The sequence below is a fragment of the Leuresthes tenuis genome, unplaced genomic scaffold, assembly GCF_036924035.1.
Source record: "Leuresthes tenuis unplaced genomic scaffold, fLeuTen1.0.hap1 SCAF_6, whole genome shotgun sequence".
Lineage (NCBI taxonomy): Eukaryota > Metazoa > Chordata > Actinopteri > Atheriniformes > Atherinopsidae > Leuresthes > Leuresthes tenuis.
Genome location: NW_027325360.1, coordinates 22637 through 38619, shown reverse-complemented (window position 1 = coordinate 38619; position 15983 = coordinate 22637). Strand labels below are relative to the sequence as shown.

Below are 15983 nucleotides of genomic sequence, written 5' to 3'. Positions count from 1 at the left end.
ACTGATAGTAATAAGTTCAACATTAGAAATGTTTTGATGAATTTGTTGTTGTTCAGAGTAAACGTCGGTTTGAACGTGACTGTAAGGAGGCAGAGCGAGCTCAGCACGTCTCAGACAGGATCGACCTCGACAAGACAGAGGGAGAGAAGGTACAGAACAGCACAAGGTTCACTGAGCATCAGGATTAATAAAAGTAAAGCCCTGTGTGCCTGTGCTGCACTGCTGATAGCTGTTTTTATTGTTTTATTGCATCATTGTGGTCATATTTACCTCATCTGAACTCCTGTTTGTGTCTCTCAGCGCTGCTCACTTAAGGTAAGGTTACTTATTAAAGTATTAGTCAACATTTTGTTTGTTTTTTGTTGTTATAAATCATTTTTACATGTCTGCCGGTTTCAGGCTCGACAAACAGCTCAGCAGAAACAACAGACTGCTGAGGAGTCCAGGAAAGACTACATGACAAGTTTAAACCAGTTTAATCAGGACCAGCACCAGCACTACCACACACTGGTACCAGTTATATACCAGGTAAATCTGCGCCTCTGATACCAGGGTTTGGGTTTTCACAATTTGACCCTGCAGGCTGGGACAAAAATGGGAACGGACATGCAAAATACTACCAAAGAATATTTATTTTTACAATAAGAAAATATTTGGCATGTGGATGCAGGCAGGGCACAGATTTATGCCAAAAGCCTATTTCTTCACAACAAATTAGATTTGTGGATAATGAAAATTGATTTGAGATTATTAGATTACATTTCTGAGAGAAGAAGAAAACAGTTCTCATCAATAAATCATCCTGAATCCGAATGGTACTTGCACTACCGGGCTAAATTCCAACCTGTGAAAACATGGAGCCTCTAAAACTATAAAGAGTAGAGACTTCCCTCCAGAACAGAAGGGGCCTTAAAGTGTCTCCCTGGGTGTTATGGGTGATTGTTGTGGATGTGTCTTCTGACTGACTGGGGCCTGTGGGTCAGAATACAGAAAGTCACCCAACTGCAGATGAACTGGCTCAGAACAATTATGTGAAAAGTTTGTTCATGAGAGTGTATGGAATCATTATGTTAAAAGCTAATAGGATTTCCAAAAACAGTCCTGTTCTCCAGGTGAGTGGGGGCCTGGTGAACAGCACACAGAAGGGGAGCGGTTCTCCCTGTAAGCGTTCTGGTAAAGAAACCCAGAGAAGTGTTCTTCATTTGTGCCATTTGTACCATCGCCAGATACTCAAAGCACTTCATGATTATTGGAGTCAGAGCCACCGGCTGATGGCCATTCAGGCCTGAAATTGCTAAGGACTGTGGGATGGTGGCTGTCTTGAAGCATGTCAGCACCTTCATTTGGAGGAGGGACATGTTAAAGATATCTGTCATTATCTCTGAGAACTGGTGCCCACAATGCTTATTTTGGAGGAAGCTGATGTAGCAGCTTAGCTCTGCTGGTGCAGTGTTGGCACTCAGGGATGTAAACAGCCACTATGAACACTGCTGTGAGCTCACAGGGAAGGTAGTCAGTGGGTTTACATGATGAGATTAACTCCACTATAGCTACAGTTGGGTTCTGCTCCTTATCTGAGGGTAATTATCCTTTGTTATATGGCAGTGAATGAATGGAATCACTGGCACAAAGCATGCAATACCACAGTAGATAGGTGGCGCTGTCCCCATTTCAGCTACCGCTAATAGAGCCACTTCCTGTTGACGTCTAGACTTTTTTCAATTTTTAAAACATTTTCTTTCTTACAATGGTTAATGTCTATTACTGATTTTTATTCTGTAAAAATGGTTTCCTTAATAAGGTATCTATCAATTCAAGTTTAATTTGTGGATGGTACGGTGAGCTGTGTTCACAGACAATGATCCCTGGAAGTGTTCCTGATCCCATGCAGTGATTTCCAGGATAGAATCAGGTCTGTTTTTAATGCAGAGCTGCCTGAGGGCCTGAAGGTCACAGACATCCAGGACTGATGCTCAGAGATTCAATTCAGTTTTATTTACATAGCGCCAAATCAGTCCCATTCATTGTAATCACAATCCAATTAATTCAATTTGAAATGAGTTCCTAGCTAAGGAAACCAACAGATTGCTCTGAATCTTCTCTCTGATCCAATCCCCGTCCTGAGCTGCATGTGGCGACTGTGGAGAGAAAAAACTCCCTTTTAACAGGAAGAAACCTCCATCAGAACCAGAACCAGGAAGAAACCTCCATCAGAACCAGAACCAGGAAGGGTCCATCTGCCTGGACCAGCTGGGGCTGAGAGGACAGGAAAGAGGGGACAACAAGCAGCGTAACACCAGGCCAGAGATACCTGCTGAGAGAGAGAAACACAAGTTAATGACAGCAATGCTGTCATCTGTACATGGAGGGAGGAGAGGTGCATCATGGGAGCTCCCCCAGCAGTCTGGGCCTATAGCAGCAGAACATGGAGGGAGGAGAGGTGCATCATGGGAGCTCCCCCAGCAGGCTGGGCCTATAGCAGCAGAACTATGGGATGTTTCAGAGATGTCTCCAGATTCTCTAAATCTCTGGATGATGATATGTTCTGTAGATGATGGAAGATTCAAAGTCTGAGAAATATTTTTCTGAAATAATTGGACCTCTGTCCATCTTTACTTCTGAGAGACTCTGCCTCTCTAAGGTGCTCTTTTTATGCCCAGCTATGTTTCTGACCTGTTTCTGAATGACCTGATTATTTGTTGCTCATGTTCCAACTTTTTAAAGATGTGTTGCTGCCATCAAATTCAAGATTAACTTATATTTATCATAAACAGTAAACTGTGATGTTTTCAATGTGCTGTTGTGAGTAAAATCTATCTCTGCTCTGTCACCTCTGACAGTCTGACTAGTGGTTTCCCTCTATGTAGCTTATTGTTAGCTTTGATGTTAACTGTTGTGTTATATCCTCATTTGTAAGTCGCTTCGGATAAAAGCGTCTGCTAAAAACATAAATGTAAATAATGATTTAATATTGTTATTTACATTTACATTATCGGTTAGTGGGAGACCTGGGTTCAAATCCCCTGCATGAAAGGTACTGCCTCCTGTAGGGGTCCTCAGGCAAGCCCCGACTTACCAGGGGAAGTCGCTTTGGATAAAAGCGTCTGCCAAATGCATAAACATAATTTCATGCAACAATTTTGGAATTAGCTCTGTGTCTAAATACCACAGCCAAACTATTTAAGTAGAACATATGAATGAAAACTTTAGTATTGGAGGTACAGAGACACCAGGTGAACCCTCCACATGAGCCTGAGCATCCATTATTACAGATGTGGGTAAATCAAAGTGTATTAAGGTGTTCATCTTTAATGTAGCGTATTCAGGACATGGAGGAGCGACGGATCGAGAGGATAGGTGAAGCAATGCGTCTGTCTGCAGAGGCCGAGAGGAAAGTTCTTCCTGTAGCAAGTCACTGTCTGGATGCTATGATGGATGCTGCTGAAAGCATCCAGGCCAGAAAGGTGAGTCCCTTTCAGCTTCAGTCTGTCACCCCTCTGTTCATTGAGCTCCTCTGGCTGCCCTTAGCCGCTCGCATCCAATTCAAGTCCCTGATGTTAGCTACAAAGAGCTTAATGGAACGGCTCCATCTACTTGAATGCTCTTGCAAAGGCTTCTGTCCCAACTGGGTCCCTCCGTTGGTCCCAGGATTGTCGTCTAGCAGCTCCTACACCACGCCTAAGACAATCCAAACTCTGTTCATGTGTCGTCCCACGATGGTGGAATGACCTACCGAGCGCTACCAGAACAGGGGCGTCCCTGTCTATCTTCAAGAAGCTCCTGAAAACCCAGCTCTTCAGAGAGCATCTCCTATCCCAGCACTTACCTTGTACTTCCCTCCCCCCTCTATCTCTGCACTTTATCTTTCTGCTCTTCCTTCTATGCCTAATATCTAATATTCAGTAAACCACATTTAATAGTTTGATGTTTTTGTTCAGTTACATTTTCTGTTTTAGTTCTCATGAGATGCTAAGCACCTGTTTTATTCATCGACGTAAAGATCCAGTCCCCTCAGGTGGTGTTGTGCAGACATGTTCAGCAGTTTTATCTCCTGTAGGCCTCACTGAGGCATGTGGGGTCGAAGGTTAGATCTGACACTGTGGACACCATCTGTTTGCAGGACACACGTCAGGTGGTGGAGGTGTTTAAATCTGGCTTCGATCCTCCAGGAGACGTAGAGTTTGAAGATTATAGCGCCACCATAAGGCGGAGTATCTCTGAATCTAGTTACCTTGACAACCGGATGGAGGGGCGGAGACATAGCAGGAAGCTTTGGCCCTTCTTACGAAAAAACAAGGTATCCAAACACACACACACACACACACCTGGAAGACTCACCTGCCTGAACGGGCTCTCTTGGTGTCTGTTTCTCTCACCAGTTGTTGACCCTCCTGTCCTCCCCTCGGCAGCCTCCACCGCCACCCCCAACCTCCCCTTCACCTGGGGGTGTGGTTAACTGCCCGCCGTCCCCACCCCCTGCCTCCAGAGAGCCAATCACACAACGACTCAATGACCTCATGAGCTCTGGTTCCAGAACCAGGAAGCAGTGCCTCCGAAGCCTTAAGAGAGGGGTAAACAGACACACAAAGTGTGTGTGTGTGTATATATATATATATATATATATATATGTATATATATGTATATGTGTGTATATTCATAATATATCAGCATGTTGGATGTTAGAAATTCACTTTGACTAAGACCAGATTATTTTTGCCAGATACACAGAAACACATGGTCCTGGAACCAGTGTGATCCAGGTTCTCCAGGATTTAATGGTCGGGTACCTCATTAAGGAGAGAGTTTAGAGAGTTTTTTGTTCTGAGCAGCCCAGCAAACACAACACCTTCAGAAGCCAATCCAACAGTTTCGACAAGTCCGACAAGGCCTCTTTGACCAAAACAGCAGCAGAGAAACCATCAATATTGGCTGAATTTCTCAGAAAATTTTATAATATCCTCCAAAGATCTGCTGCTAGCATTGCTTCTAATAAAGGTGATATCACTTGCAGCCGAACTGCAAAAGCAAGCAAGTTAAGAGGGAACTAATACTTGCTAAAAAGGATAAAGTGCCGGTAATTCCCAACCCACCTGGGATGGTGTTAAATCTGTGATGTTGTGCATTGCTTTTTTGTTGTATGCTGGTGTTCTTTTAATCTTTGCTGTTAGGGTTGCATGCAAAGATACACACAGACACATCTCAGAACTGTCCTGCCAAATGTATTTTGTTTCTTCCATGCTCTCCTTTGGTCGGACAGCTGTCACTAAAACTGGTGAGTATCTCACCTGTCAGGTGAACCAAACACATGATCTGAACTGCTGATGATGTTTCCAGTTTTGTATTAACAGATGAATCTGAACTGTTGCAGGGCTCCAGTCCAGCAGACTGCAGCCACCTTCAGCCTGAGCAGCGACGCAAGAAGCTTCAAACCAGAATCAACAACATCAACCAGGAAATACAAAGAGAGAAAGAGCAGAGGTAGCACACACACGCCTCACCAAAATCGTATTAAATCCAGCTTCTTAAAGATAATCCAGCTGGGTTTGAGTTCCTCCAGCATGGAAACACTCAGCTGGACTCAGATGGTCTCAGCTGCTCTGTTGATGCTCCAAACTTCCATCTTTCTGCATTTTTTAGTAAAAAAAGTAACATGTATATTAATCCAGCTGAATTCCAAATAAAGCTGCTCTCATTCACATATTTTTCTGTTACTTTTGTCAGAAACTGGGACTAAAATCAGCTCATTCAGACCACGAGCCAGCTCACTTAAAGCATTTCCAGACTGTCGCTCTGCTCTAATAAAATCCTGATTTTATAACCACAGCCTAATCTGATAGAATCCAGACATGTTCACAAGTATTTTTTTCCAAGTCAAGTCTCAAGTCTCAAATGACAGTTGATGAAAGTTGTTTGAAGTATATAAATGCATTTGGAAATATGTGTGCTTGCTCTGCACCCCAGGATACATTAACAGGCGGATTAATAACTGGCTTCGAAGCCTGAACTTCTCATGCATAACATTTTTCAGCGCAATTTCAGTGGATTTTTTATTTTTTTTGACAGTGTCAAACTGGAATTTTATCAGGTGTCCCTGAAATTGTAAATGTAGGCTATTTTAAAACCGCAATTAGATTAACGTTAAGCTACATCTACGTAGACTTGGCTTAGCAATTAATTTGATAACTGTTAACCAAGGCTACTTAACCAAAGTGAACACTTTATAACCAAATGTGACAACATATGGCACAGTTCCAGCTGAGCTTGAAGCTGCCGTGGATGTGAGGCTATGTTGCCCTCAGCCTGCCATCAGCCTTCATACATCGAAATTAATGAAATAAAGATGAGAAACAATAATTTCATGAAATGAAGATTGTTTTTACGAGTCCCAAACCTCGAGTCCAAGTCATGTCTCAAGTCTTTGTCAAGTCCCCATCTCTGACAGAATCACCATTAAAGTAACTTAAAGACAGCATCTGTGCAGTGAATTCAGCTGGACCTGCATGGACCATGGTCTCCCACAGTGGAAGTTAAAGCGAGCCGGATGTCTGTAAGATTTTCTCTCACAGTCCACAGCCTCAGACAGACTTCAGTCAGTACCTGGGTTCTGCTGCTGTGCAGGTATACTGGGACCAGGATGCTGGTTCGGATAGATGGACCGGTCCAACTGTAGCTCCACTCAGCTGTTCATGTAACACTGACACAGATTGGTGTTGTGTGTTGTTTTACTACCAGTGTTATTAATATGTTACAACATTTTTATCACATTGTGATTGTCCTTACAGAGCAGCACTGCTTCCTGCTCATAAAAACTGCATCACTTGCACCATTTTACCTCCCCAGCTGTTGTTTATTTAAGTTTTTCACTCTCTCTGTGTTGTGTGTCTCAGAGATGCTCTGCTGAAGATGAGGGAGGTTTATGAACGAAGTCCTCAGATGGGTGACGCCGGCAGTTTGGAGCCTCGACTGGAGGAAGTGAAGCAGAACCTGCAGAGACTGGAGGAGGAACTGAGGAGGAACCAGGTTTGAAGTGCACTTATTCACTGTAAATGCAGCTTTCTGTATATTTACAGACGCAGCCTATAAACCCATTGGGTTCATTTTGAGTCTGTTACTGGGTGTATTTCTGTGCCATTGAGAGTTTTTTGTGTTACTGCAGGTGTGGCTGTCAGAGGCTGACAGCAGATTGTCTAACCACAGCAGCAGAAGGCAGAGTGGAGGTTGTGGATTAAATTCTCAGGCAACAACGCCAGGCAGCAGCAGCTTGAAAAAGGTCGACAACCGCAGTCCAGCCAGCAGAGAGAGGTACTGACTCAATACTCTGAGTCACGTGTTGTTGTAGTTCTTTGTAAATAGGGTTTTTTGTTTTAATTGATGCTCAAAGACTGAACACTTAAACAACCGTCTGTCTCTCCTCAGTCCTGACGGCAGTTACACCGAAGACCACAGCACAGAGCTTCACTTTAAGTCCCGAAGCTCTGAATTTGATGATGACGACTTTGAAGATGAAGAGCCATTACCGAGTATTGGCACCTGTAAATCTCTTTACCCTTTTCAAGGTACTCAGTTGTATTTTCTGCAGTCTTTGGTGTTTGTGAGCTTTTAGTTGAAGGTGTTTGGATTTATCTACATGAAACAAAATGCCTTTTACTACTAAGGTAAACGCAGCATCATTTTGAAGTTGTCCAAAGGCAACAGCTGGCTAACATCTACAGCAGTTAGTTCATTTAGATTAGACATATTCACCTTTATACATTCACCCATTCACAACAAAATGCCAGGGCACTCAAAACGAATAAACTCAACAGTTCCACTGGATTAGGAACTTGGGAGACAGTAGGAAGACGCCAAACTTTCCACCAAAGTGGCTACATTTTTTAGCCAACAAGCTGCTTGGCTGACTAGAAGAGACAATTAATAAAACTTGGGAAAGAAAAGTGGCCAAGTCCTCAACAGACAAATCACCCCTAACCCTTTAGGAGGAGCTTTCTGCCACATTCAGCTATTATAAAAGTCAGAAAATGTGGAATGAGGAGATTATGTGACTGCTTCACATACAGAATGGATGTAGGCTTTCTGCTGCAAAGCACATCAGGTTATCCACCTCAACTGACAGCCTATTTGTGCTGAATGTACAAGGCCCTGCCAAGGCAAGGCTTTGACTGGCACTGCTCGACTTTCTACTCTCCACCTGAAAAGGAAAGCAACCCCAGCTCAAACCAACAAATGGAGTTTAAGAAAGGACCTTAGGTTGGAATTGGACAGAAGACAGTATGTAACCTGTTTGGCAGGAGCCTACACTAGACACTATGAGCTGATCTCTCACTTAAAGCTTGCTCTGGCAGATGAGAGGGATCCTGAACGGGGGATTGTCATGGCACCTCTAAGGAAGTGGTAATTCCAGACCAGTCATCCTCAGTCAGTCCATATTCACTGACACAAATAGCCTTGAAGGCGCTACCCCTATACCTCACAAGATAGTAGCAGACTTCCCTTCCTTGCATGGATCAACACACCACGCCATAGATGTGCAAAGGCATGCCATTCTAATGGCAGATCGCTGTTCTTCAATAAGAAGATTTATCAGTGAACAGACTCTCTGAAGGAGACAAGTCAACTTCTGCCTTACAGAAATTACACCAGATCTCTTCAACCACCTGACCCGGTAAACCTTGACTCAGGTGGTCTCTGGAAAAAAAAAGGCAGTGTCCATTCATAATGGAGAGAAATACAAAGGTTCACCCCCAAAGAAACGTGGGCTCCCCTGCAAAAGGTGTTGAAAAAACTAACAAAACAAAGTCCAGAATCTGACTTAGTTTGCAACACTTCAAGAAAAACACCCTTGAAGTTACTGGGTTGGAGTTAACCCGACTTTGGATCTATGTGATTCAGTGTTGTTCTACTTTGGTTCTGTGTGGCTCTGTGGTCTTTAAATCTGTTTGTTGATCTTCTGCAGGTCAGAATGAAGGCACGCTGTCAATGGTGGAGGGAGAACTACTGTCTGTAGTGGAGGAGGACAAAGGTGATGGCTGGACAAGAGTGCGGAGGAACCCGGAGGAGGAGGGATATGTTCCCACATCCTACATCAAAGTCTTCCTGGACAGCAGTGCCAAAGGTGCCATGACCTACATATAACCTCTTTGTGACCTGTTATGACCTGTAAATATGACCTTCATTTGACCCCCCGCCCACTGACCTTTTGATGACCTTTGTAAATCCTCTGACCTCTTGTGACTTTTGACCTTTGAATGTCACCACATTCGTTGCCTGTTAACCCTTTAGGCACCATATTTTTTTAAAGAAACATTTGAAGAACCAGAGTTCAACAGGCTGCAGATTAAAAATGATCAGAGATAAAGAGAAACTGTAAATGGGAAAAATGCTGAGTGTGACACAAAGATTATGAAGGTGGTAAATTTAATCACCTAATTTCCATGTGGTGACATCACTGATGACATCACTGTGTGGCGGTGCCTTGGATTCCACAACTTGTAGTGAACATTGGATTTTTAACACCTTTCCATACATTTTTTAAACATTTTTAGCTGTTCCAACTTCTGAACTTTTTCGTGTTTTTCTGTCATTTTATCCACACAAAAACAACAAAAAATCAGTAAAACGAATGTCAGGAAGAATCAGTAAAATGTCTTTAATCAGATCCTGATTCTTCAGTGTTTGAGTGGCCAAGAAGTGGTGTTTAAATCTGTCAGTTTCATCAGTTAGGAGGAGGAACAACAGCTCAGTGGGCTCAGCATCTGTCACATTTCTGTCAAATAAAACATGTCTGCCATTTAATGGTACTGAGTAGAAACAAGATTTGATGTGTAATGTGGGACTTTCAGCCTGTTTTATTCAGGTTTTGGACGCTTAAAGGGTTAACATCTGAACATGTTTCTCTGCTGCTGTTTGAAACCAGTCACCTCTGTAAGACACCTGTAAAACTGTAAGACGTGTGTTTCCTACTAAAGCTCTGCCTCACATGATGAGTTCAGGTGCCCCTGTTTAGCTACATGATCCTTTCAGAGCCTAAACAATAACACACACTTTACATGTAAATGTTCATTTGATACTGGTAGCTACTTTGATACAGATGGACTGATCTGCTGTAGTGTGTTACGGAAGCAGTGTGTTAAATATCTGTGAAAGGGATTCAGAGTCTGAGATGTTTGATGATAACTGTAAAAATTCAACACGCATATTTACGCTTGGTGGTGAAGCAACGTGTCTTTCCTCAGTCTTCTTCCCTGTTAGGATGCGAGAGAGATGCAAGAAAAACTGCTTGTCTTCACTCTAAGCTCCAATAGAAGCTTCTTCATATCCTGATCTCCTCGTTTCCTTTAAACTCAATCAAGCAGAAATAAATATGTTCTGAGTTTGTTAAAACTCTGTTAAACGGTATAACTTCCATTCCCATGATGGATAATTCTTGCTGAAGATTCAGCAGCGTGAACAAGCCATTAGCAGAAAGACTCAGTCTGGCAGTTTCAGCAGAGCTTCCCAGCATTCCTTAATCCCAGCTGTCTTCAGAAAGGTTAGTAAAACTACCAGGTGGAAAATGAGGTGGGTGTTGGTGATGATCCTCAACTGTTTGTCCCTGCAGCACAGAATCGATCCACAGAGCATCCACTGAGCATAGTTACTGCTATGGTCAGTTGGTTCTCTGAGTAGCTGCACAGCCCTGGAACCTCCACAGTATGTTGTTGGCTCCTCACCAAATTATCCCACAGTGTTACTCAGTACGTGCACATACAGCCCTCCAACATCAGCAGAGCTTCGATTCTACTTAACTCTTCTATAAATGAATCCAGTTTTTCTTCTTCTCATCATTCCTCTTCAGTCTAAGTCAACAGCCCAAGTTCTAAAAGTTCTGACATCCTGTTAGGATGGATTTCTCTGATGAAAGCAGGACAGTTAGCAGGTCTGTTTATAGCTATCCGGTGCTAGGGGTGGGGTTAGCTCTTACTTGTCTTAGATACTTAATCCCCCTGGATAACACACGTAACATGTTTCCATGAAAATCTCCAAATTTGCTTCACTCAGACTTTAAGGTGCTCTTTTGGACTGGAAGATATTTGTGATGATGGAGGGGTGGGGTGATTTCTGGCTCAAATGAGCAGAGAGGAAGTTAGTAACGAAAGCACCACTGTGATGTGTACCTGGTGTTCAGGACCAAACTGTGATCAGATCTCAACAGGTGCACCTAACCCATACAGGTGAATACATTTTGAGTAAAAACCTACAGGAAGCAGATAGAAATGAACAAAAACTGCATAATGGAAGTTGTTGCTCACAAAAAGGGATGTGATAAGTGTTTTCATGCCTTGCGGATGCACCTAGGGTCTGATCAGGTGTCACCTGAGATCATGTAGCGAGGAACTAGTGACCCAGTGGTTCTAGTGGTTCAGCAGATTTTCAGTTTTCAGCTTCCCCAAAGACCCAGCGATAGTGATTGTGGTTGGTTTTTCTTGGCCAGGAATACAGTCAGAAAAATGTTTGGATTTGTTCGCTATAATTCACGTACAACAGTTTTATGAAAAAGAACTAGTACGATGCTTGCTTTGTAGGAAGGCTGAAGCTGGAAGTCGAACTCTCAGTACTAAATTAAACATTTGTGTGTTTTGTCTTGTCATTAGGCGTAAGAATTCATTTTAATAGAAACATTAGAAACATCTTGGATACAATGAGTGAAAGAGCAGCTGAGTGGGGTAAATGGTATTTTGTATTAAGTACCGTATTTACTAAGTTGCATCAGTCAAAAAATGCGTCATGAAGAGTAAAAAATCATATATGTTGCATTTATTTAGAAATTTATTTCACAAAAACCCCAACCAAGAACAGACATTTAATCTGGAAAGGCAAGTTATTCAGCTCCACAACAACAACAGAACAACAGACTGAATAGGTATGTTAATGTACATATTAACATGAGGGGGACCTCGTCCATGTTGATAATATGATCTGGTGACACGTTGTGTTTGGTTACCTGCTTTTCAATGAACTCTCAGAAACTGTCGCCCTTGGCTTGGAGGCACTTTCTGACACACCATTTTCCGAGCTCTGATAGAGAGGCGGTTGTGTTGCATGAAGCGGTAACACCAAGAAGGCCCGCCTGCAGTGTTATTTTTATTCATCTCCTTGGCAAGTAGCAGAGCGCTGAGACGTAACTGCACCGTTGACGAGCCTCTCTCAGCGGTACGTTGTTCCAGCGCCCACCTGTGGACTCGTTCCTCCAGCTCTGGCCATCTTACTTTCAGCCAGCGATTAGCTTTCTTTCTTTTCTTCATCGAAGTAAGATTAACTTCTGCTTTTCGCCTGTCCATCACAAGTTTCTCAAACTCCAAACTTTCTTTCGACTGCTTGATGACTGTTTTTGGCTGCATATTTTACTACCTGCAGTTTGTAATCTGCAGAATAGGATTTTCTTTTTGGCGGCATTTTGTTGTGTTCAGTTGTCTTTAAGTTAATGTTTCAGTGGTAGAGGAGCAGCATAGTTGTTTCAAGCCTTAAGTGTCCTCTTGAGGCGGTAGATAGCAATGTTTACTCCTTGGTTCAAGTCAGTCAATATGAATTAACATTTAAAAACACGTTAAATGATATATATTTTGATATAAAAGTCCAGGTCCAGCCAAACTAAGAAATAAGTGTGACTTGTAGTCTGAAAAATATGGTAATATCTCATTTGTTTATGTAGCAACCGAAAGTAGCCATATATTGTTTCTACAACTCAGAAACATGGGGTTACTCTCATAATCAACCATGATTTGATGTACCTATTCATGCACATCACATATTGTGTACAATAAGGAGCTCATACCAACTTAGCCTCAGGTAACAATGAAGGTGTGTAAATCATTATCTGTTCTAGTTCTTCCAGCAGATGTTTTCTGCCTTAGTTGGTATTTCAGCTCACACATCGACCCGTTAACATGGGAGATCATGGGGAAATATCTTTATGGTGAGGCTGACAGACGATATAATCCATAATGTTGCACAGTTGGAGGTAATGAGCAGATTTACTGTACTCTTTGTTGTGCAGCTCACTTTCATATTTTGGATCGGATTCTGGATCGAACACATATGGCTGGATCTGAGGTGTTGTGATGCTGAAAAACATAGTGTTTGTCAAGGTTTCTCCTTTGTTTACGAGTTGCTTTCTGACCTTCACCAGTCCTCTCCCACTCCCTCTCGATGAGCCTTTTTGACCTATCAGAAGACGCTTCCCCAGATCCTCTCATTATCAGGAAAACAATAACCCCTCTCCCTCGTTTTGGAACAGTTACAAACTATTTGGAGTTCTGAAGCGTGCAAAGCTACCACAAAGTTTTACTAACCCTAACCCAAGATTAAGAATGAAATGACAGGAAATCATCCTGCTGTGTCCTCTTTCTGTCTAAGGCCAAGTGTGACACTCCATTAGTCTGTGGAAAAAAATGTGATGTTAGTGGTTCATCCTGACTTCATGGCAAGAAACGGAATGATTACTACAGTTTTAGCTGAAACAAGCTGACGGTCAGCTGTTTTTATCCTGTATCGCATCTTCAACTATAAAGCATTTCATATCATTCAGTTTATTTCTATATTTCTAGTGCACAAACGAGTTATTTCAAGGCACTTCAACATTGAAATACTGTTCAATCTAATTGAATGTACTTTTGTATTAAATTCATTATAATTTGGTGTTGGCTTCATCTTGAACTGGATTCTCCATCTCTTCTTTTTTTTAGGGTAACTTAACCCTGGGTTAACAGATAAATAATCAGAGCAGACTTCACAACTTAACTTTATTAACGTAAAGAAATCAAACCAACTGGAGCTTATTATCTATGTTTTATGATGAGTGGTGACCAGTTTTAGGAACAATACCACCCCCTGATACGTTGGAGTTAATCAGGCAGTTTGTGTGGAAAAAAAAAGTCAGAAAACAAATGAATTGAACGTGTGTTCATAGCCTGAATTTGTTGTGTGCTTAAAGTCTGATCTTTCTACTATTATATCAACTATAATGTATTATGCATGATATTATAGAGGAAAAATGACCTGCTGTCATTCATGGAGTCACACTATCACACGTCAGGCTGCAACAGCTCTGAGTGTCGAGTTTAAACCCAGATTAACCTCAGAGTTCCATCGTGTCACGGGGGCTCATCATTACTGAATTATAACCTGCATCATCCAATCTGCCCCTGAAGACGCTGTCAGCCATGAAACTGCCAAATGTTAGCATTCATTCAGTTAATTCAGCCTCATATTTTACCTTTCATCAGTCATAACAAACCGATCATGTGATAAATGACAATATCATCTTCACTGATTTTTGTGCTAACTATTATCTGCTCATCGGCTGTAAAATGTAAGGAAACAGTGAAAATGACTCCAAGCTGTCATACTCGGACGTTCCAGCTGACAAAACAGCTGATTGCAAATTAAATCCAAATCATCATCAACACAGAAGCTTTAGTCACACAAACAAACCTTGTGATAAGTTTAAAACAATGATTCCTGTTCATCGGCGGTTTCCTTCTTGGGAACCTGAAGCAGTTTGATCCCAGTGTCGTCCGACTCTTCCTGGTCTAACATCTGCCTGTCTGTCTGCCTGTCTGTCTGTCTTGTAGGCTTTGTGCAGAGTAGTCGGCTAGTCTAGCACAGTAGTCGACCACTGAGGACGTCTCTCCACAGGAAGTGATGTAAGAGCTCAGAGCCGGTCTGGTGACAGCTTTTCATTGGACAGATATATCAACCAATCAGCAGCCAGACAGCTTTTGACGTGTGATGAAACAAAAACCGGACTAAGAATTATTCAGAGATCAGTCAGAGATCAGAGGCTGTACACATTGATATCTAATCAGATCTTGAATGAATGTTTTCAGAAGAATTCGTCCTTAGATGTAGAAGAATATTAATTAAATGCTTATCTTCTATTAAACTTTACTCCTTTTGCGCTTCTTCAGGTTTTAAACATTATTTTATGTAAAAAAAAACGTAAGGACCTTTAACTTTTTAACTTCATTGACCACATCTTCAGATGTTTAAATATCAACAAACTGGCAAGAGATCAGTTAAAAATTTAAGCATGGATCTTTAAATATGTGAAATTCTGAAATGAGACAATTTGATTAAAGAGGAACTGAAGCTGAAAATGTTGCGGCGTGATGATGTCACTACAGAGTGTGTCTGTAAACCGTGACATTACTGTGGATGTGGCCACTTTAAACCTTTGACTGTAAATATAAAGTGTAGCCCCCTGTAAACCTGCTGGTGTTAGCCACGCCCACAGAGGAGCAGCCTGTGGAGGCTCCACCCCTTTCCCTGTTTCCTGCTTGTTGATAAATGATCGTGTTATTGATTGATTGTGTGAAATGTGAAACATTTTTGATTGACTCAACAGTGAGATACTGATCAGCTGTTTATTGATTTTCTTTTTCATGAGATGTGAGACTGCTGCTCACACTCTTTTCAAGTTCCTGTATTTTAGATCTCAAAATAAAGGACACTTTGAGTTGAACGTCGGCCTCAGTGGGTTTTTGTTTTTAGTTTAAATGAAGAAAACCCATATTTCACAACCTTTACTTGATTAAAGAACCATCTGAACTGCTGAGTTTATGCGAACTCGGGCCAAAAAGTTCTCATTTCTCAGAGGGCTCTGGACACTGAGAAACTCCCAGATAGACAGCATGTCTTCATGGCCTTCTCTGGCTTTCTTCACATCCTTGGAGCGAAGAAAGCCACCAGCCGGCAGGTGGTTGATGATTCAAACACAAACCCTGGATTTCACTGCTCCAGTTCTTCCTGGTTGGTTTTAGTTTTTACTGTTCATGTTCCGAGTCGTATTTTCAGGTTTTTCGATTGTCTCAGTCTACTCTTTGTGAAAAAAGCTAAAGTAAAAAAGCCTTTTTTACTTCAGTCTGAGAAACATAAATCTGTTATATCGAACATCGAAGCAAAAATATGGAAACCAACCGTTTATAAAATACAGGTGAGACTAACAT

The 15983-nt window shown here is 41.9% G+C and overlaps 1 protein-coding gene across 2 annotated transcripts in view; it reads left to right on the top strand.

Annotated features, from left to right (window-relative positions):
* LOC140309273 (formin-binding protein 1-like) overlaps positions 1 to 15499 on the top strand; it is a 32066-nt gene extending 16567 nt beyond the window's left edge. The window contains exons 6-18 of one of the 2 annotated variants that reach the window (XM_072387084.1): positions 57 to 149; positions 301 to 315; positions 400 to 528; positions 3318 to 3464; positions 4121 to 4297; positions 4410 to 4571; positions 5258 to 5272; positions 5369 to 5478; positions 6888 to 7020; positions 7157 to 7302; positions 7417 to 7556; positions 8954 to 9112; positions 14610 to 15499. In XM_072387084.1, coding sequence (XP_072243185.1) covers positions 57 to 149; positions 301 to 315; positions 400 to 528; positions 3318 to 3464; positions 4121 to 4297; positions 4410 to 4571; positions 5258 to 5272; positions 5369 to 5478; positions 6888 to 7020; positions 7157 to 7302; positions 7417 to 7556; positions 8954 to 9112; positions 14610 to 14638 — 1455 coding nt within the window. In that variant the 3' untranslated portion in view covers positions 14639 to 15499. Of the gene's footprint in view, positions 1 to 56; positions 150 to 300; positions 316 to 399; positions 529 to 3317; positions 3465 to 4120; positions 4298 to 4379; positions 4572 to 5257; positions 5273 to 5368; positions 5479 to 6887; positions 7021 to 7156; positions 7303 to 7416; positions 7557 to 8953; positions 9113 to 14609 lie in introns of both variants that reach the window. The other variant, XM_072387083.1, reaches the window with a different exon arrangement.
* The last annotated feature ends 484 nt before the right edge of the window (positions 15500 to 15983 follow it).